The sequence below is a fragment of the Oryza sativa genome, chromosome 12, assembly GCF_034140825.1.
Source record: "Oryza sativa Japonica Group chromosome 12, ASM3414082v1".
In the NCBI taxonomy this organism is placed as follows: Eukaryota; Viridiplantae; Streptophyta; class Magnoliopsida; order Poales; family Poaceae; genus Oryza; species Oryza sativa.
The window spans coordinates 12,710,317-12,731,308 of NC_089046.1; the positions used below are offsets into that span (position 1 = coordinate 12,710,317).

The 20,992-nt window shown below is 45.2% G+C and overlaps 1 protein-coding gene and 2 long non-coding RNA genes across 3 annotated transcripts; 2 read left to right on the top strand and 1 right to left on the bottom strand.

Annotated features, from left to right (window-relative positions):
- Window positions 1–10,605: 10,605 nt before the first annotated feature.
- On the top strand, window positions 10,606–13,025 carry LOC136354798 (uncharacterized). The gene is made up of 3 exons (XR_010738592.1): window positions 10,606–10,888; window positions 12,629–12,682; window positions 12,799–13,025. It is a non-coding gene; the product is annotated as an uncharacterized lncRNA (long non-coding RNA).
- A 3,192-nt stretch (window positions 13,026–16,217) lies between these two features.
- Window positions 16,218–18,489, top strand: LOC107279715 (uncharacterized). The gene is made up of 3 exons (XR_001542005.3): window positions 16,218–16,299; window positions 17,365–17,469; window positions 18,176–18,489. It is a non-coding gene; the product is annotated as an uncharacterized lncRNA (long non-coding RNA).
- A 1,303-nt stretch (window positions 18,490–19,792) lies between these two features.
- LOC107277330 (agamous-like MADS-box protein AGL61) lies at window positions 19,793–20,874 on the bottom strand. The gene has a single exon (XM_015764096.3). It carries the CDS (start codon window positions 20,542–20,544, stop codon window positions 19,960–19,962), a length of 585 nt encoding a protein of 194 aa, XP_015619582.1. The 5' UTR covers window positions 20,545–20,874; the 3' UTR covers window positions 19,793–19,959.
- Between the last annotated feature and the right edge of the window lie 118 nt (window positions 20,875–20,992).

A 20,992-nucleotide genomic window follows, 5' to 3' on the forward strand; every position in this document is an offset into this window, starting at 1 on the left:
GCAGTTGAGTGATGAACGAAAGAATAAGTGAAAGTATTTGTCGAACTATAGGGTAGATATTTTTAAATACTAAATGATTTCAACTGAAAAGGTCATCAACAATAAAGTTGTATAACTCATCAATATCTACAACTTTTGTTTTGGCCATTTTTCTATACGACTTTGTTTAAACAGTTTGAATTTGAATTTCAAATTATGACAACTTCAAACAACATTTACAAGTACTAGATGATTTCAACGGAAAAAGTCATCAACAACAATGTTGTATAACTCATCGAGATCTATAACTTTTATTTGGGTCATTTCTTCATTCGACTAGTGATTCGTAACATTGTTCACAAAATGTACATATCTCTTATATGTTTATAAACAATAAGAGAGATATGTAGATTTTGTGAACAATGTTACAAACCACTTCGTCGGATGAAGACATGATCAAAATTAAAGTTATAGATATTGATGAGTTATACAACTTTGTTATTGATGACTTTTTGAGTTGAAATCATTTAGTACTTGTAAATGTTGTTTGAAGTTGTCATAATTTGAAATTCAAATTCAAACCGTTGACACAAAGTCATATAGCAAAATGACCAAAATAAAAATTATAGGTATTGATGAGTTATACAACTTTGTTGTTGATGATCTTTTCATTTGAGATCATTTAGTTTTTGAAAATGTTGTTTGAATTTGTCATAATTTGAAATTCAAATTTTATATAGGCCAATCAAACTTAGATAGAGAAATAACCAAAATAAAATTGGTAGATCTCAATAAGTTATACAACTTTGTTTTTGACAACTTTTTCACATATGTTCATTTAGTATGATAAAATTTGATTCGAAGTTTCAAAATTTTGAAATTTCCAGATTAAATGACCATTTTGTCCAAGTAACTTGTATAGTAGGTTTCCAGATACCAGGGTTATTCTGGTAAAATCGCATCAAAATAGCTTCTTATACATATATCCAAACCCTAGCCAACCATCCTTCACCTTCTCTTTCCCCACCCTCACGCCGCCGCCCACCACGCCGTCGTCGTCGTCCTCCTGCCTTCCCTCACCATCCACAGCCCCCTCGGATCTCACCGCCCCTTCCGCCTCCCCCTCCGCTCCTCTCGCCACTCCTCCGTTCTCCCCCCTTCGACAATCTCGCCGGCGTCCCAACTCCGGCGGGAACGGCGGCGGCAGCTGTTGAAATTATAAGCACATAATGATTTAATTTATTCCATAAATAAATCATGACACTACAGATGTAAACTAGATTGAATGCATCATTAGATCTACACATGTAAACTAAGCAGTAAAATATGAACAGATCAAATATGCGCAACATGTTGAACACGTACCAAGGTGGTGGAAAGATCGGTTGCTCGGCAGGAACTACTCGCGGTTGCGAGCGTCGACGAAAACGCGAAGCACGCGAGCGGAGAGGAAGGCGAGCCGTCGCGGACAAACAGGGAGCAGTCGCGCGAAGCGCTTCCCAAAAACCTTATTGCCGCCTTCTCCCGGTGTAGGACGTCGAAGGTAGAGGTTTCGGAGACCTGCTCTCCCGATCGCCGGTGCACGCCGGTGAGCGGGATGGAGTAGTCTACGAGCGACGGCGCAGTACAGAGTAGGAGGCAAACCCTAGATTGGTTTCGCGTGTGTTGCGTGAAGGCGGCGGCTCGGTTTATATAGAGATAGATCGCCTGATCAGGGCGCCCGCGTAAACCGAACCGGATAAGTCGTGCGTAACCTATCCGAACTCCATGCCGTTTTCACGCACCGGATTTTTCGGAATGTTTCCAAAACAAAACAAATCCGAATTTCCCGCAGCAAAACAAAACTACAAAAGGAAGCTGCATCTGCGCAAGGGTGAGGAGCCAATTTTGTGGACCATTCAACGCGTACGTCGTGCACGCGTGCCGCCTGCCCTGCCCTGCCAGGGCAGGCCATCGAGCGCGTGCGTGTGTTTCCCCTCTTCTCTCCACCACACATGCTTCAAGTGGCTAGGAGGGCATCCTCCCTTTTAAGGAGGTCACCCTCTCCTAGAATAAGCAAGGTGGTACTAAACTCCACATGCATGCCATCCCATGAGGTGGGCTTTTATGATTTTCCAAAGAATTAATATTCGAATGGGCCTTAGCCCATCTATTAATTCCAACAATCCCCTACCAAATCTTAAAATCCCACTGAGATTTGCCTTTTCCAATATATTGTTTATATACCAGCGGTTCGATGGAGACCGATTAAGGTTGAACATCCACCTAGAACTCCAAGCTACACTTACTCACAACTTGAACAATGGACTACGCCTTGAATTGCAAGTCCTATGCAAGCAAGTTTCACTCAGAGTCTTATCTGGTACTAGATCGTCTGTAGACTACCCCTCGGGTGGAGCGTATAAGTCATACTCCTAGGTCTTTAGTAAGCTTCAAGATTCACCCAAAATCTCCATAGACTGCGACCAACAGTCAAGCTTACAAAGGTGAGTTCTTTCAAGAATGCTCTGCAGGACAGCATCTTCGCTAATTAAAGCCAACAGAACTCATTAAGGCATAGCCAACCTGCCTTGCAGTTCACGAGAGTACATGCATCTTCACTTAGAGAGGGTATAGATTGGTACTCTCCTCTAGTTTACTAATGGTTTGTTCTTCCCAGGTTCTAATTCATGGGATCTCCGATCACATAGACTGGGTTACCACCATAGTATAACTCACATGGGTCTCAAACCCATCTCCTTCGATGCATTATCTATCACATTTTGTGATAGTCCCTTCGTGAAGGGATCTACCAGGTTTCTAGCTGTTTGGATGTAATCCAACGTTATAACTCCGGAGTTTCTCAATTTTCTAACAGACTTCAATCGTCTTTTCACATGTCTAGACGATTTCATATTATCCTTAGAACTATTCACTTTGACAATTACCGTTTGATTGTCACAGTTCATAAGGATAGCCGGCACCGGTTTTTCAACAATAGGCAGATCCATTAATAGATCACGCAGCCATTCTGCCTCAACAGTAGCAGTATTCAGTGCCGTCAGTTCTGTTTCCATGGTTGACCTCGTCAAAATGGTCTGTTTGCAAGACCTCCACGAAAAAGCACCACCACCCAGTGTGAAGACATATCCACTAGTGGCTTTGATCTCATCCACATCAGAGATCCAGTTAGAATCACTATAACCCTCCAGTACCGCAGGATACCCAGTATAGTGAAGCCCCAATTCCATAGTACCTTTCAGATAGCGCATTACTCGCTCAAGCGCACGCCAGTGATCATCTCCCGGATTAGAGGTAAACCGGCTCAACTTGCTCACAGAAAAGCTGTACTCAGCAAGTCATACCGGAATAGAGGCATGATGCAGGGAATCATCAAAGAAGAGCTAAAGTGGTTTATTTGCATAAAGCGAGCATTTATAAACAGAAGTTGAAAGATTAAACAGTTGTAATAATTAATTAATGTTAACTATCCACTGTCCAACGCTATCCCACATTGCGACAGGCCCAACCATCCACCTAAGCTATCCAATTTCAAAAGATTACACTAGGGTGAGACTAATCACGGTGAATCTGGTTGACCGCCTATAACCGCGGGCACGGCTATTCGAATAGTTTTACTCTGATCAGAGGTGTACAATTGTACCCACAAGACACAGCCCCACAACACGTTTCCGTGCGCCGACATGCCACCACGACATATCGGAAAGAGGCCGTGACATGACCCTTCGCATAACCCCCACTAGTCAAGCACACCACACCTCAGGTTTCACCCCCGTCCCCAGCGGGCAACGGGCAGTCCCCTCTCATGCCTAGGTGAATCCGGAAGCGACAGAGGCCGTCGCAGGGCCCGCCCCGCTCCATCACGCCCACCCTTGCCTGGATGCGTCGGCTAGAGGAAAGCTACACTACAAGCCCAGCCGTTGCCCACGCTGGCTTGTGGTAAGTACGATAAGTTCTTCCAGGGCATCCCGCGAACCGGTCCTTAACTGCCATGGGTGCGACCAGCAAAACCATGCACCCACAGCCCACCATGTGGTTTATTTTAATTAACCAACACCAAAGCGGTGTCACTAATCCAACAAAACCATTAGAACTAACAGTCTAAACATTAATAGGATTTTCCCCAATGTGAACTAGTTGAACTAAGCATGGCTAAGCAATCCCTAGTCCTAACTCTAATCATGTTAGAACCCCAAGTTGACAAGGAAACAAGGTACAACAATAGCATGGCTACGACAATAGGTAAACAACCTATAGTAACATTATAAAACAATGCAATACTTGAAAGAAAACAATAGAGCATTTACAATATAGGATCAACATGTTCAAGTGACAAGCATGACTTGCCTTGCTCTGCTGCTGGAGGAACCTCGGCAACTATTTCGAAGTACACCGGAGCGTCGGAGGAACCGGAATCTAGCGACATACAAGGCAAACATTGCAAACAGGCTATAAGACTACTGAAACAGAGAACAAAACCATTTTTAATGGATTCTACACATTTTTCTTGATTTACTGAGACTTGAATGGGCTTAAACGGAGCTCGGATGAATTAGTTATGAATTTTAGAAGATTCACTATGTTTATTACTATACAAGAAAAACCTTAAATCATTTATTGCGCAATAAATCCCAGGGCTGACGTCAGCACGGAGGGGGCGCGGCGCCGGCAAGCGGGCCCCACCGGTCAGCGGCTCGGGAGAGGGAGGAAGGGGCGCCGGCAAGCGGGACCCACCGGTCAGCGACTCAAGGGGGAGGGCGGTTCACCGTGGACCGGGACCACGCGGGTGGTCCACCGCCGGTCCACGGAACCGACGGCCCAGATCGCCCTCGGGGTCGATCGGACGGGCGGCGGCGACCCGGCTCGGCTCAAGGCTGGCCAAGCGGCCACGGCGACGGCGACGGCGCGCGCACGCGCGTTGCCGATGACGGCAACCGACGGCGGAGACGGCGGCGCAAAGGCGGCGCCGAAGGGCGGTGGTGCTAAAGCGACGACTAACGGGCGGCGGCGCTAAAGCGGCGGCTAGGAGGGAGAGGGAGGGGAATAGAAGGGAGAGGGCGCGTCACCGAGGGTGGCCGGCGCGGAGGAAGACGACGGTGAACGGCGACGGCAAGTCACGGGAGGACGACGGCCACTGGCGGACGGGATTCGGGGTGCCCTAAAGATGGAGACGAGAGAGATTAGAGGAAGGGAGAAGAACCACAGCGACCGGTATTCACGGCCGAAAGTGGCGGTAGCGGTTGAACTCACCGGAGCGCAAGGGGATGCGAATTCCGGCGACGAAACTCGACGGGGAAGGGGCGGCCGGGGTGGAGCTTAGCCTTGCGAACCCGACGGCGAAGACGGCGCGGTGCGGCGGCGACCCTAGCGGCGGCTAGCGGCGGCCGGAGTAGCAAAAACGGCGGCGGCGGGTGGTTGCACGGCGCGGGAGTGATGGGGAGCTCGGGAGAGGTCGGCGAAATGGGGAAAAAGCGAGAGGGAGCGACGGGGAAGCTTAAATAGGGAGAGAGAGGACCGGACGTGGCCGGGAGAGGCGGGAATCGCCGGCCGACGTGGGGGAGTGGGGGAGGAGAGAGAGGCGGGATTCGAAAATCGAATCCCGGTCATCTCGGGCGCGGGCGCGAGCGGGAGAGAGAGGGGAGTGGGCGCGCGAGACGCGGCGCACGCGCGGACGTGGTCGACGTGGCCCGGAGGAGGCGGAGGCGTGGACGCGGCGGCGGTTGCGGGTGCGGCGGTTGCGGGTGCGGCGTCGGCTGGAGGTGGGGGAAGGACCCGACAGGTGGGCCCCACCTGTCGGCGACCCCGGGAGAGGAGGGCGGCGGGGCGGCCTGGTTGGGCCCTCGGCCTGCGGCCGGCCCAGCAGGAGGAGGGGGGGAAGGAGAGAATGGGCCGGCGGCCCATTCGAAAAAAAGAGGAAAAAGGGAGGAAAAAGAAAAAGAAAAAGGAAAAAGGTTTTCCCTGGAATTAAAATATTGCTTGCTCAATTTTAATTGGTTAAAATTATTTCTAGAGCTCTGAAAATTCCACTAAAAATCCTGTTAGTGAATTTCGACATGTAGAACTCAAGAAAAATTCCACATGCCAATTCCGATTATTATTTGCATTACTTTCTTAGGGTTTTCTCTTGATTTACACCGGTATTTTCTTAGAGTCATTTATAAATTAAATTTTGGCTTGGGAGGAAAACTTCGGGGTGTGACAACTAGCCAGATACATCAGCGAGCCAATGATTTGGGAGTATTCCAGTTGATTCCTAGCAATTCTTTTGTTCTTGCGAAGCAACAAGCTAGGATCATAAGGTGTTGGAGAAGGCTTACTATCAACGTAGCCAAAGCGATTCAAGATCTTCTCCACATAATGGGACTGCAAGAGTGTAATCCCATTCTCACCTTTAATTAGTTTAATGTTTAAGATAACATCAGCTACTCCCAAATCTTTCATATCAAAATTTTGAGACAAGAATGATTTAGCCTCATTTATCACCTCAAGATTTGTCCCAAATATCAGTATATCGTCAACATATAAGCACAGAATAACTCCCTCACCCCTACCATGGTGATAGTACACACATTTATCTGCCTCATTGACTGCAAAGCCTGCAGATGTCAATGTTTTGTTAAATTTCTCATGCCATTGCTTAGGAGCTTGTTTCAGACCATACAAAGATTTCAACAATTTGCACACTTTGCCTTCTTGACCTTCAACTACAAACCCATCAGGTTGATCCATATAAATTTCCTCATCCAATTCTCCATTAAGAAAAGTTGTCTTAACGTCCATTTGATGAACGAGAAGACCATGTGAGGCTGCTAGGGAAAGTAGCACACAAATTGTGGTCAATCTAGCAACAGGTGAGTAAGTGTCAAAGAAATCTTCGCCTTCTTTCTAAGTATAGCCCTTAGCAACAAGCCGAGCCTTGTACTTTTCAATAGTACCGTCAGGCCTAAGCTTCTTCTTGAACACCCACTTGCACCCCACATGTTTACACCCATAGGGTCGCTCTGTCACCTCCCAAGTCCCGTTAGCGATAATGGAATCCATTTCACTACGGACAGCCTCCTTCCAGTAGTCTACATCAGGAGATGCATATGCTTCTGAAATTAACTTAGGAGTGTCATCCACGAGATACACAGTGAAATCATCACCAAAGGACTTAGCCGTCCTTTGTCTCTTACTCCTTCGAGAAGCTTCACTGACATCCTCCTCAGAGACATGTTCATGTGTATGTTTAGTTTGTTCTGGTGGTGTGATTAAACTGGGAATTATTTCAAAGGGTTGGCTCGAACCACTATGTGTATCCTTCATTGGGAAAAAGCTCTCAAAGAAGGTAGCATCATGAGACTCCATAATTGTACCAACATGCATGTCAGGTACCTCGGATTTAACTATTAAAAATCTATAGGCAATGCTGTGATGAGCATATCCCAGAAAGACACAGTCCACAGTCTTAGGTCCAAGTTTGCGCTTCTTCGTTATTGGTACATTGACTTTCGCCAAGCACCCCCATGTGCGCAAATAAGAAAGTAATGGTTTTCTCCCAATCCATATCTCATATGGTGTTTTGTCCTTATTTCTGTTAGGAACTCTGTTTAACACATGATTCGAGGTCAACAATGCCTCCCCCCACCATGCCTTAGATAGTCCCGCGGTGTCCAACATGGCATTCACCAAGTCAGTCAGTGTGCGGTTCTTCCTTTCAGCAATCCCATTTGACTCGGGAGAATAGGGAGGCGTCCTCTCATGTATGATGCCATGTTCCTCACAGAATAAGTCAAATTCGTTCGAGAAAAACTCTCCACCACGATCAGACCTAAGCCTTTTTATCTTTCTGTCAAGTTGATTTTCAACTTCTGCCTTATAAATTTTAAAATAGTCTAGAGTCTCGTCTTTCGTTTTCAACAAGTACACATAGCAAAATCTAGTAGCATCATCAATCAACGTCATGAAATATCGTTTTCCACCCTTCGTCATCACCCCATTCATTTCACAAAGATCTGAATGTAGGAGTTCTAGTGGTGCCAAGTTTCTCTCCTCGGCAGCCTTGTGAGGCTTGCGAGGTTGCTTCGATTACACACAACTATGGCACTTAGAACCTTTGACAATGGAAAACTTAGGAATTAAATACATGCTGGAAAGCCGAGACATCAAGCCAAAATTAATATGACATAAACGTGAGTGCCAAACATTAGCCTCATCATCCACACTACCACAAATATGGTTCACAGACTTATTGCAGAAATCAGAAAGGGAAAAACGGAACAGGCCTCTAGACACAACTACTTTATTAGACTCAAAAACCAACTTAAATCCGTCTCTAGTCAGACGGGAGCCACTAACAAGATTCCTGTCGATAGAAGGGACATGCTGCACGTTCTTCAGCTGCACGATCTTTCCCGAAGTAAACTTCAGATCTACCGTGCCAACACCATGAACAGAAGCATGTGACCTAGCCCATTAGGACGGTGGAACCCCGTGCGACCTGATAAGAAGAAAGCAATGAGATGTCAGCACAAACATGTACATTGGCCCCAGTATCAACCCACCAATTAGTAGACTGATTAACTGAAAAAACAGTAGGTAAATTACCATACCCGCTTCCATCTCCAGTGTTGCCAATGGTCACATTAGCAGACTTAGAAGTCTGCCCTACAGGTGCCTTCATCCCCTTGCGTTGTGGACACTTCCTAGCCAGATGACCAGGTTGCCCACACACAAAGCAAGTCCTCTCATCCTGGTTAGGATTGTTGTTGTTCTTCTTCTACTTCTTGAAGTTGGTGGTCTGTTGAGCTTTGTATTTCCCCTTGCTCTTGTTCTGGGCCTTGTGCACAGCATTGGCACTAGACTGCCCACCATCGCCCTTAGACGCGGCGTCTTTTTCCCGAGCTTTCTCCTCAACATCAAGAGACGCTATCAACCCCTCAACAGAGTATACCTGTCTCTTGTGTTTGAGTACAGTACCGAAACTTCTCCATGATGGAGGTAGTTTCACAATAATGCACCCGGCCACAAATTTGTCGGGTAAGACACACTTAAGGAGTTCGAGTTCCTTAGCCATGGTTTGTATCTCATGAGCCTGTTCGACTACAGAATGGTTGTCAGCCATCTTGTAGTCATGAAACTGCTCCATGATATACAGATCATTGCTAGCATCAGTAGCACCGAATTTAGTATTCAGTGCATCCCACAACTCCTTAGCGTCGGTCATATGCATATACACCTTGATCAGACGATCGCCAAGAACGCTAAGAATGCATCCCACAAAGAGAGTAGTGGCTTCCTCGAATTGCTTCTGCTGATCAGCTGCCAGTACTAACCCAGAAGCATTTCATAGCCGTCAGACACAGAGTGACCCTGATCTGCCATCACTTAAAGTGCACACCGGTGAATTTATCCGGCCTCAGTGCATCGGCAAAACCAGCCATAGTAAAATCACAGCGCCTACAATAAGGTTTTTGGATTGTTGAAATTATAAGCACATAATGATTTAATTTATTCCATAAATGAATCATGACATTGCAGATGTAAACTAGATTGAACGCATCATTAGATCTACACATGTAAACTAAGCAGTAAAACATGAACAGATCAAATATGCGCAACATGTCGAACACGTACCGAGGTGGTGGAAAGACCGGTTGCTCGGCAGGAACTACTCGCGGTTGCGAGCGTCGACGAAGACGCGAAGCACGCGAGCGGAGAGGAAGGCGAGCCGTCGCGGACGAACAGGGAGCAGTCGCGCGAAGCGCTTCCCAAAAACCTTATTGCCGCCTTCTCCCGGTGTAGGACGTCGAAGGCAGAAGTTCCGGAGACCTGCTCTCTCGATCGCCGGTGCACGCCGGCGAGCGGGATGGAGTAGTCTACGAGCGACGGCGCAGTACAGAGTAGGAGGCAAACCCTAGATTGATTTCGCGTGTGTTGCGTGAAGGCGGCGGCTTGGTTTATATAGAGATAGATCGCCTGATCAGGGCGCCCGCGTAAACCGAACCGAATAAGTCGCGCGTAACTTATCCGGACTTCATGCCGTTTTCACGCACCGGATTTTTCGGAATGTTTCCATAACAAAACAAATCCGAATTTCCCGCAGCAAAACAAAACTGCAAAAGAAAGCTGCATCTGCGCAAGGGTGAGGAGTCAATTTTGCGGACCATTCGACGTGTACGTCGTGCACGCGCCGCCTGCCCTGCCAGGCCAGGCGAGGCGAGGCGAGGCGAGCGCGCTTGTGTTTCCCCTCTTCAATCCACCACACATGCTTCAAGTGACTAGGAGGGCACCCTCCCTTTTAAGGAGGTCCCCCTCTCCTAGAATAAGCAAGGTGGTACTAAATTCCACATGCATGCCATCTCATGAGGTGGGCTTTTGTGATTTTCCAAAGAATTAATCTTCAAATGGGCCTTAGCCCATCTATTAATTCCAACAGCAGCAAGGAGGCGCAGTGGCGGATCCGGAGGAGCCGTCCTAGGGAAGGCCGGATCCGCCGCCCTAGGGAGGAGCTTGGCTCTCGGCGGCGGGCGGCGGGCACGGCGACAGCCTGCTCCGGCGGATCTGGCGACGCGTCCTCGGGAAGGCCGAATCCGCCGCCCTAGGGGCTCTCGGCGGCAGGCGGCGGGCACGGCGACGGCCTGCGGCGGCGGATCCGGTGGCGCCGTCGCAGAGGCGGAGGACAGCGGCGCGTCAGAGGCGGAGGACCCATCGGCCAGGCCGGCAGCGAGACGGTGGCGGAGCTGCGGAGGCGGGCCGGCGTGGATGGGGTCGGTGGAGGTGGCGGCGACCTGGTACGGTGGCGGGAGGGAGTCAATGCGAGGGGGTTCAGGCGAGGCTAGCGGCGTGGCTCGCACCGCGGCGGCTCCTCTCCTCCAGCGGCAAGGTGCTCGGCGAGGAGGAGAAGGCTGCCGAGAACATCTACATCAAGGTATATCCACCCTACTCGCTTCCCTAATCTTCCTTCCACCTCGTGATTGTTGCTGTTCTTGCTGCGGTAGATGGGCTACAGATGCAACTAGAGATGTATTGGTGTGCTGTGTAGAGGTTTTGGATGTGCTCCAAATTGAAATGAGGCTGTTTTTCGTGTGCGAATTGCTGAGTTTGCTTCAACTTTCATCCTTCCCATGGTCACTTTTGGTGAGTTCTTATGAGTCCCATGGTCACCTTTTTTTAGAAAGTAATAAGTGAAATCCTATTATGAATGTCATATCTGATGACTCCTTTTATCTTATTCATGTAAAAAGGATTGGTTGCCACCATATGTGGTGCTTAGGAATGTCAAAACTGTAGGGGCATGTTTCTTCCTAACATGTGAAGTGGTTTTTTTTGGCTATCTAGCAAACTTGTGGCTGTGCTTTCTCATGTTATACTATGCTAGGCAGTTGCATTGCAGTTTAAGATGTCTCAGTTTATACCCAATCTTTGGAAATTTGTGAGCATGATGTCAGTCTTTTCGTTTTAAATTAAGGGATAACAGGAAGAAACCAGGGCTGGCAGTTCTTTTTGTTTACCAATTTTTCCACCGTGCAAGTACAAAAGCATTTCAGTGTCTTTTCAGAGTTCACGAAAGAACTGGGCTATTTATTTGGTAGCAGGACAGGAAGTAGGGTTGTTTTTTACACCTGTAAATGTTACTTTAGTAAGGAAATTTGAGGGTGCCTCTCCCTCATGCGTGAAAACCATTATTTCCATAGTGAAAAGGGGTAAAAAGGGATTTACCATATCCACAGTGTATATCCACAGTGTGCTGTCTGTAATAATCTCCATGTCACATTGAACGCGCGTGCACACACACCAGTAAGTGTCTACTCAGCTTCCAGGATTGCAAGCAACTTAATTTTGCAAGCAACGAAAATCAGAAACCTGGTGCATACAAATTCTAAGAGTCCCTCTTGTGCGATTGAAGAATATTTATTTTCTTAAGTGATTGCAAACATAGTACTTCACATTACAACTTGTGATTCATGCCCTGTAATGGAACTGAATTAGCCTCTTTTAGAAGAGGATGAATGATTAAACCATTTTTTAATACATTATTATAACTTTTATTGCTCTTTTGGGTATGATAAATTGTTGTGGTTTCTAAACTTATTAGGTGATTTTTTATCTTGCAGTATTTAGGGTCAATTTCAGATCATCATGTTACATCGGAATTCAAGTTATGTAACAGCTTGTGCTAGAATGAAGGTTCTTACGAACTCAACACTTACCAATATAAGTACATGTTTTGACTTGTGATACTATTTACCAATAACAAACGGTAGGGCGCCGCGAAGCGCACCTAAAGTTCTAGTATAACTTTATAGGTGGCATTTAGACACAGCCACAGCAGCAGTGTACTGCTCTGAAGATCTGCAATATATGTTGTTTGTTGTTGCCGAAAAGGAGAAAGTCCTTCACATCTATCACTGTCTAACTCTCCACCAGAAGCAATTTGCATTTTTTGCATTCCTCACCTCACCTCACCTCACAGTAACATAATTCTTGACTTGTAATCAAATTGAAGGTTTGTTTGTTAATCTCATCAGAATTCAGAAACCATCCAATTCATCTTTCAAAAGAAAGTATATATATATCGTTTTGCCTGATCTCTGAGCATGCTTAGTTTCTTTGTTACAAAATGCTAAACTGAGATGAACTGAAAATTTTAGAAATGTGCGATGCGCAGGTGGAGATAACATGCAGAGGGAGACAGCTCCTCCCGATCCTGACATTGCAGCATGTCCGTGACATCAGTAACTGCATGAATATTTTTTATTCATCTATTATACTGCTTGAACAGTAGAAGAAACTAGGATGATATGGTAGTTATTGATGTTTTATCTTGTGCATATGCAGTGCTGCTAAGCTCACTTGGAAGATCTTGGTCATGCGACATCTGGTGAAATTTTGGTTACTGTGATTGTATTTGGAATGTGACTGGATTTGGCTGTTAACTGTGTTGTAAATTTTGTGTTGTATTGGATGTTTGTCGAGTTGTGTTGGTTTGAATCTGAGATGGTATGAGAAATTGGATTGAATTTGGTGGGCTCAAATTTAATGGGCATGTTTAGTGGGCTTTAATCTGATAGTTGGTTGACAAAATAGGCTAGTTTTGAAATGGGCCTAGTTCTGAAATGGGCCTATTTTAAAATGGGCCAGTTAAAAATTTAATGGGTTGTTTAAAAATTAATGGGCCGTCAAAAAAATAATGGGCCGTATAAAAAAATTGCTGATGTCAGCAGCCACGTCATCAGTGACATGTCATCGCACAGGTGTCAAAACAAACCATGTCAGCTGCCACGTCATCAGTGACACATCATCGCAGACGTGTCGAAACAACCACGTCAACTGCCATGTTGGCCTCCATATGGCAACCATCCATGACGTTTAATTTCGTCACAGAGGTTGGGCTTGGGCTAGACTACACGAGCCCATAAGCGTTTTATGACGGTTAAAAAACGTCATAGATTGTGCTGATCTGTGACGATTTCGGAGAAAACGTCAGCAGATTTAATCTGTGACGCTCAATAGATGACGATAAGTATAATCGTCACGGACAAATTCCTATGACGAATTTTCAGTGATACATGACGAATTTTTTTCATCATAGATTAAATAGATTCTTGTAGTGTAATATAGATCATAGCATTTGGAGAGTGAAAGAGAAACTACAAAGTTCATTGCCTTGGATGGCAGTTCATTGCCGTTGTGCTCTACACATACCTACTCCAACAAATTAATCTTCAACCTGTATTAGCACGCAGGGAATGTCTAAAAAGGAATTCATTGAAAATGTCATAACTCACAAGGCACTTTAAAACATGATTCATCAATTCAGAACTGTATTCTTTTAACAGCTAATTTGAAATGTTACAGAAATTAACAAACCATTACTAAGGACAAACGGTGATAATCCTTGTGGATCAAAGGAAATGAAAGTATAGAAGGTTGCACATACCTGAAAGAAGACAACTGGATAATGTCACACCTTATTATGCCTCTCCTGTATAGGACAGGTATCTCAGTGATCATCTCCTGATGCCCTTGTTCATTAGGAAGACAAGTTGGTCCTTAACCCTAGATTTCTTGCATGGACAGTAGGAGTATCATCTGAACCAGATTATTTGATAATTGGAGAGCAAGTTGCTGTCTCGAAATAATCAGTGGCAATAGTAATAGGATTAGATGCTTACTTGCACTGCATGTAAATTCATACATTAATATTCCCTAACCCAGAGCAGTTCAAGGTAGTTTACACCATACAATTTAGACATGCAATTATGTGAGCTAGCTAATATATGAATTATCCAATTGCAATGATGAGCAGAAGGTTAATTAAATCGTACCAAACCACTGGAATTATAAGCATAATGTACAAAGCTGAATCTTGATGAGTTTCCGAACAGTTACCAATGATCCGAACAACTGAACGAACATAACACGATTTACTTGTACTGCCCATGAGCCTAGTAGGACTAATAAACTCAACCATGAGCCTAGTAGGGCCAATAAACTCAAAGGATCATGATCTTCCTGAAAAAAATGTTAAATGAATTAGAAAATGAGGCATGCCACCGTTGTATGTTCTCTGAATAAAACAAAACATATATCGAGAACTGATGCAAATGTAGAAAGTTTAATGCAACATGATTCAACGGAGAAATAGGTGCACCAGAATTCCATCTATGACTTAATGCTTGGGCTAGGCATTTTGACAAGAACCTCCAGTGCATAGGACTGTGGCTTACCTCTGGGCTGTGGCAGCATCCACAGATCTTATGTGCAGGTGTGCTGGCAGAGGGGATCATGTACGTCTTCGATGAGCGGCGGACAGCGGACGACCTGGAAGTGGCGGTGACTTGGCGACAGGAATTCGGGGCGGCGCGGGGCGTGGCGGCGAGCGGCGGACAACCTGGACCCGACGGAGACCTGGCGACGGGAGTTCGACGTGGTGGATGACCCGGCGGCGGGCTTCGGCGGTTGTGAGATTGAGGGGCCATGGGCGAGAATCTCGCCGCGAGGTTGGTGGGGGATGGGAGTTATGGGAGAAAGAGAGGGGGAGGCGGGGAGGGGAGACTGATCTAGATCGTTGTTTCTACAGCATATGATTTAGGCCGTTGGATGTGTGATATGATGAATGATGAATAATGATGATGAATCTACCCTATAGTTGAACAAATGGTTTTACTCATTCATCATTGATCATATCACACATCTAACGGTGTAAAATCATCTGATGAGTTAAGATCGTACGTCCCAGATGCGCGCGTGTCGCTCCTCCTCCTCTCCCGCACCCCCCGTCTCTCTCTGCCGCAATCGACGCCGCATCGGCGCGACCGCGCATCCTCTCCCGCATCTCCCTCTCTTCCGCATTCGTCGCGCCTCCTCCGCATCCCGTACCGCATCCACGCCTCTCTCTCCCCTCCCGCTCCGTCGTCAAGTGCGCCGCCGCCGCCACCGAGGCCTTCAATCCTCCATCGTCAAGGGCGCCGGCTCGCCATGCTCTCCATCGCCCCGACACAGGACGCCCTCATCTCTCCCCTGCCGTCGCGCCATCGCCGATTCACCTCCGCCAGGTCGCCGCCTATCCCCAGCAGCCGCCAGTCCACGCTCGCCCTCGCCGTCGCACAGATCGGCACCGCCGCCGACCCGATGCTCGCCCTCGCGCATTCATCGCCACCCCATCTGGCCCCTCTGCCCATCGCGCCAACTCGCCCTAGCACCGTCTCGCCGCCTCGCGCCATCTCTGCCGGTCGCCATCCGCATCAAGCGGTCGCCGATCCCATCGCCGACCGCTCTCCATCGGGACTTCATCAAATCGCCGCCGCGCCGCCTGACCACTATCCCCGCCAGTCTCTGTAGCGCGCTCGGTCCTCTCCGGGCCCTGACGTCCGGTTTCTAGAGCTCTACGGCAAGTTTGATTCTTCTCCATCCCAGTTCATTATTTTTCTTGTGCCTATTTGATTTTGACTACGATGCAAGAGCAAACTATTAGATGTTAGCGAGCCTGATCTACCTCTGTTAGTCCACCAGCTAATTTGCGTTCCCTTCCAGATTTCGTAGGGATATGCCTCACAACAATTTGGTTACGGTAAAATAATTTGATTCTATTGTTGTGCTTTCAACCATACCATTACGGTTTCAACCTTATGATTGATCCAAGGCTAACCATTTGGAAGCATCGAATCATATATTATTATTATTTTTGGATGGGTCCATGACCTTCTCTCAGTTTTTTTTTTCTTTTGCTGTTCTAACATCAGTTCTGATTGGCAAAATTGTTTTTTACAGAAGCTAGGAGGGGAGCAAAGGAGGTGCTGGGACTGATGGAAGGGGAGCTGTTCAGGTGCTTGCTCGGTAATAGTTGGGTTTTTTTATGCTCTATAAGTACAAGATATTTCTTTTTTTATTTGAATGGAAACATTCTGCCTGGGTATCCACTTTATTAGGTCCATTTCCTGATTTCTGTTGGTTATTTAGGTAATCATTTTCTCAATAAAAATAGTTTTTCTAATGATTTTGAGGTTTTCCATTCGCGAGTTGTAAAATGTAGCTGCTGCAATAAGATAAAAATCAACAAGTTGCTTGATTTTAAATGGTTTCAATCCAGCATGTATTTGTTTATCCAGCATGTTGCATTTTTGCCCTAACCTATCAGGTCCTGTCATAGAAGAGATGTAGAAATTTAGAGAGTATATGAGTTGTATATATACTTTTTCTTTAAATTCTTTTTTTGATTTGTATATAAATAGAATATATGAGTTGAGTCATTATTATAGGCGAACTATTTTCTTGGTTGGTATGAAATGCATTTCCTATTTTTGGGAGGCTGTTTAGATTCGTAGTACTGGATAATGTCACATCCTGTACTAGGTAGCTACATTTTGGGACGGAGGAAGTATATGGTTTGCATGGCTCAATAAGTTTGTGCAATGCACATGCTTCTTTACGTCTTATAAATTTACCAGATTATTTGTCCCTGGAGAGCAGGCTTGATTTATGATTTTGTATTTTTATTTATTCCAATGAATTATTTATCTAAATGATCATCTCTATGGACTACTGCCTATGATGGTAGACTCGTGCCCTCATGACCAAGAATTATTTGTATCTCTTTAGGTTATCTTTATATATCTATGCAACACTGAGCTTTTTTAGCTGATCTTATGAAAAGATGAAAACCATAAAAAAGCTCTGCCCTTCCATCTCTTAGATAGAGACCAGTCAATTTGGAACTTTCAGGACTGCTTGGTACAAAGAAGATTATTTAGGAAGTTCATGCTTTTTATATTACAATTTTGTATGAAGTTGTGCTTGAACAGCTGGTTAATAAATCCTTCATGGTTTCTTTGCTAACCATCTTTACCTAATACATATTTGTCCTGATCTTTTGTTGCTTTGGTTGTATTATTGTATTTTCAGGTCATCTGGTGAAGATCAAGATACCATCCATGTGCTGGATAGGTCTCAGATAGGTGGGCATCAAGTTCAGCTTTCATGGAGCCTACTCCTCATCAGAACAAGCAGGTTCATGTACAAATTTAGGAGTAATTGCTTGGCCGTTGATGCATGAAGTCGGGTCAATTGAGCTGAGCTGAGGTTTGCTAGCTGTCCTCGCTCGTTGTCCTTCAACCTTTTAATTGATTTTTATAGCACAAAATATGCTTCCAAAGTGAATTTTTAAGTAAAAGAATAAAATCAGATCATTTTGGATGTGTCTGAAATCTGAATTTACGGCTGAAAACAAGCTCTTAATGATTCTCTGAACTTGAACATGTCCCTGAAACTGAATAAAATTTATGTAAAGAATATTGAGGACAAATTTATCAGGTGTATACAATATGATTGCTCTATTTAGAGATTTGTGCCATTTCAGCACCCTGCCTGTATATCTCTAAAATCTGGCTACTACATTATTGCAGAGACAAATTAGTAATAATCTGATATAAAGTAAGAGGACAAACCAGAACAAATTATCTTCCACAGATATCTTTTATGCACATGAAAAGAAAAGGGTTTGTCAAATTAACTCCTTTTTGCCACAGGTTCCAGTATTGTCTATTAAATCTAATGTGCTTCTAATTAATCCTATATACACAATATGCTAAATTTTCAGTATTTTAAGCACTGTGCTACCATTTGCAGAAAAATAATTGGTTAATAAACTAACAGTACACTGCTATTACCAGCTGTTCTGATAAGTGGTAATTAGTTGGGTGTTGTAAGTATGCAGGTAGAAAGTGATAATAGAAAAGTGTGCCAATCAAAGAGCTGTTGTGGGTTCCCAGTGACAAAAAAGATGAGTCTTTAGAAGGACTTCTAGAGCAAAGTGTTACAGCAAGGTTTGTTGAAAATTTAGGAGTTGGCACAAGAATGGAAGAAGACGGAACATATCTACTATGGTCTATGCGAGATTATGCAATGCAATACAAGAAGGGGAGAAGATGGGAACTCTGGATTATCGAAGTCAACAACAATAACTTTTGATGAAGTAGTACAACAAGGTTTTAGGCATATGCTGCACTTTCTTTTCTGCTCCAATGCGATGGTGACTGCGATGGTGACGGAAGAATCATAGTTGTAAGCAAAAAATTTAGTGGACAATATGAATATGCATATCTGAAATTTGTGATTCTTTTTTGTATAGATAGTCTTTTTGAAGGAGCTATAACCTTGCTCTGCATCTTACTCTGCCACCGAGACCGCTAACCATCTTGTTTGGAGATAACACTTAATGTATACTATGATTTGAGTCTGTTGTGCAGTATAGATGCATGTTACATTTTTTTAAAATCACAAACCATATTTCACTTAAAATGCTTGAGCTGGATGGAATATTTACAACCCACCGACCATGTGTTTGTAAAGGCTCTTTAATATATTTTTAATTTATTTTTGATTAGTAATTCCCTTTTTCAGCAAATGTGAGCATTTCAGTAGATTATTAAGACTATATAAGAAGATATCGGTGATTAAATAAACCTCATTATCATATCATTTTTATGTACGTTCAGTATTTTTTTTTATCATTTGTGGTTGTCTCATAAAATAACTTATAGTGGAGAACCTTCTATGCCAATTTGTGCCAATTTGTGAGAATTTGATTATCATGTGCACCCACACATATGTCATGTTATACCTATATCGTCATTACTAATATCACCGTAGCGTAGTACGGGCACATTACTAGTGAGTAATAAAACCTTTTGTTCAACTATAGGGTAGATGAGTTGCTCCGTTTTACGTGCGGGAATAGACTAGCTCTCAACACCATCTAAATAACACATCCTTATGAACAAATCTTGCTCCTCGAGTTCACGTCAGGGATTTCAAATACCTATATCAAAATGTCCTCGAAAAAAAAAATACCTATATCAAAATGAATTATGTGTATACCAGAGCTGGAATTTGGGCAAATCAAAGTGCCTGCAAAAAATCATCCTAACATCTAGAAATTTGCTCTCAGGATACACAATTACATATCAAATTGGATGTGGAAATCAAGGAGACTGGTTACTAGTAATTCCATTCAAGACTCCACACAAGAATCGTCAAAATTTCTAGTACTCTCAAGGAGGTAGCAGCATATCATCATGTCTCCCTCCACTTATCTACTGAATTATAATGTCGAGAGAAAGAAAGACGAACGAGAAAAAAGTTGAGCATTTCACCCATTGTAGCACTAATTACGTACATGATTATGCAGGCGCTAAACCTGATTAGAGTAAGTTCAATAGTATAGCCCACTACTAGCTTAAATTTATTTATAGCCAATTTAATAGTTAATTCATACAATAGGTGCTTTCTATACTATTAATACCTGGTCCACTTATCATACACACACCTCATCTTGAAGTCCTTACTGCAGCTGGCTACATCTGTAGCCCACTGCTACTCTCTCTTCTCTATTATCTTATTAAAATATGTTTATAATTGGCTTATAGCCTGCTATTGTATTTGCTCTAAGGTATGTAATTAAAAGAAGCTAGCGACGCCGCGAGGCGGCGAGCGGCCCTCCTACCGCCGGCGCCGCTGCTTCTGCTGCAGCGGAAGCGGCGGCGGCTGGGGGGCGAGCAGGGCGTTGGCGTGGCGGCCGACGTTGTCCCTGAGCTTCTTGAGCGCCGTGAAGAACTCCAGCAACTCGGCCTCCCCGAGCGCGTCCACGTCGGCCTCCCACCAGAACCGCCTCCCGGCCTTCGCCTGCACGATCCTCGCCGCGACGTCGCGCATCCGCGCATGCTCCGCCGCGACCTGCGCCCCGGTATCATCTGCCGCCAGCCTCAGCCCGAGGAGGTCGACGTCCTCGCCGCCGCTGCCGCCGTGGACGGGGACGGGTGCGACCGCGGCGGCCTCCCCGGGGACGGAGGCGTATGAGCGGAGAACGGCGTCGACGGACGGGTGGCCGAAGGCGTAGACGTGCTTGGCAGGGGAGAAGACAACGACGGCGACGCTCGCGCCGGTGAGCAGGGCGAGCTCCGACGCCTTCTTGAACAGCCCGCCCCTCCGCTTGGTGAAGGTGACCTGCCGCCTTTCCTTGTTGTCGATGCGGCGGATCTCGATGCGCTGCCGCCCCATACTCGTCCTCCCCAGCGGATGCACCATCACCGTCGTCGACCAAGAAACACGAATCTGCGGGAGGCGGCGGCGATGGCTGCTGCTTCGTGCTCGTTTCTTGCAAGGGCTGCTTCTCCAATGGAATATATATACATTTTGAGAATATGAAATCTTGATAGGATCGAAGAATACAAAAAGGAAAGAGAAAACGGTGTAAGATATCCTACAAATCGAGGACCGAAATCTTTGGGGTCTCCGATTATTCTCCTTTCCTAAACCTTGGAGAAGGAAAGTGAGAAAAATTGGTGTTGAGAAAAAAAAGGAAAATAGAAATGCATCAAATAAATCTTCGAGTTACCTTATGCGAAAAGATTATGTCTAGTAGTACATTGCTGCTTGACTATTCCTTATATGCATAAAATCTTCGTCTACATATATAACAAGGAATGAAAACTGTGGCGAAAATTTCGTGCCGACTGCTTAACTCACGTAGCCG

Bases quoted from the DNA above. Each gene is read 5' to 3' on its own strand.
- LOC107277330 (XM_015764096.3), bottom strand. From the start codon at position 20,544: ATGGTGCATCCGCTGGGGAGGACGAGTATGGGGCGGCAGCGCATCGAG.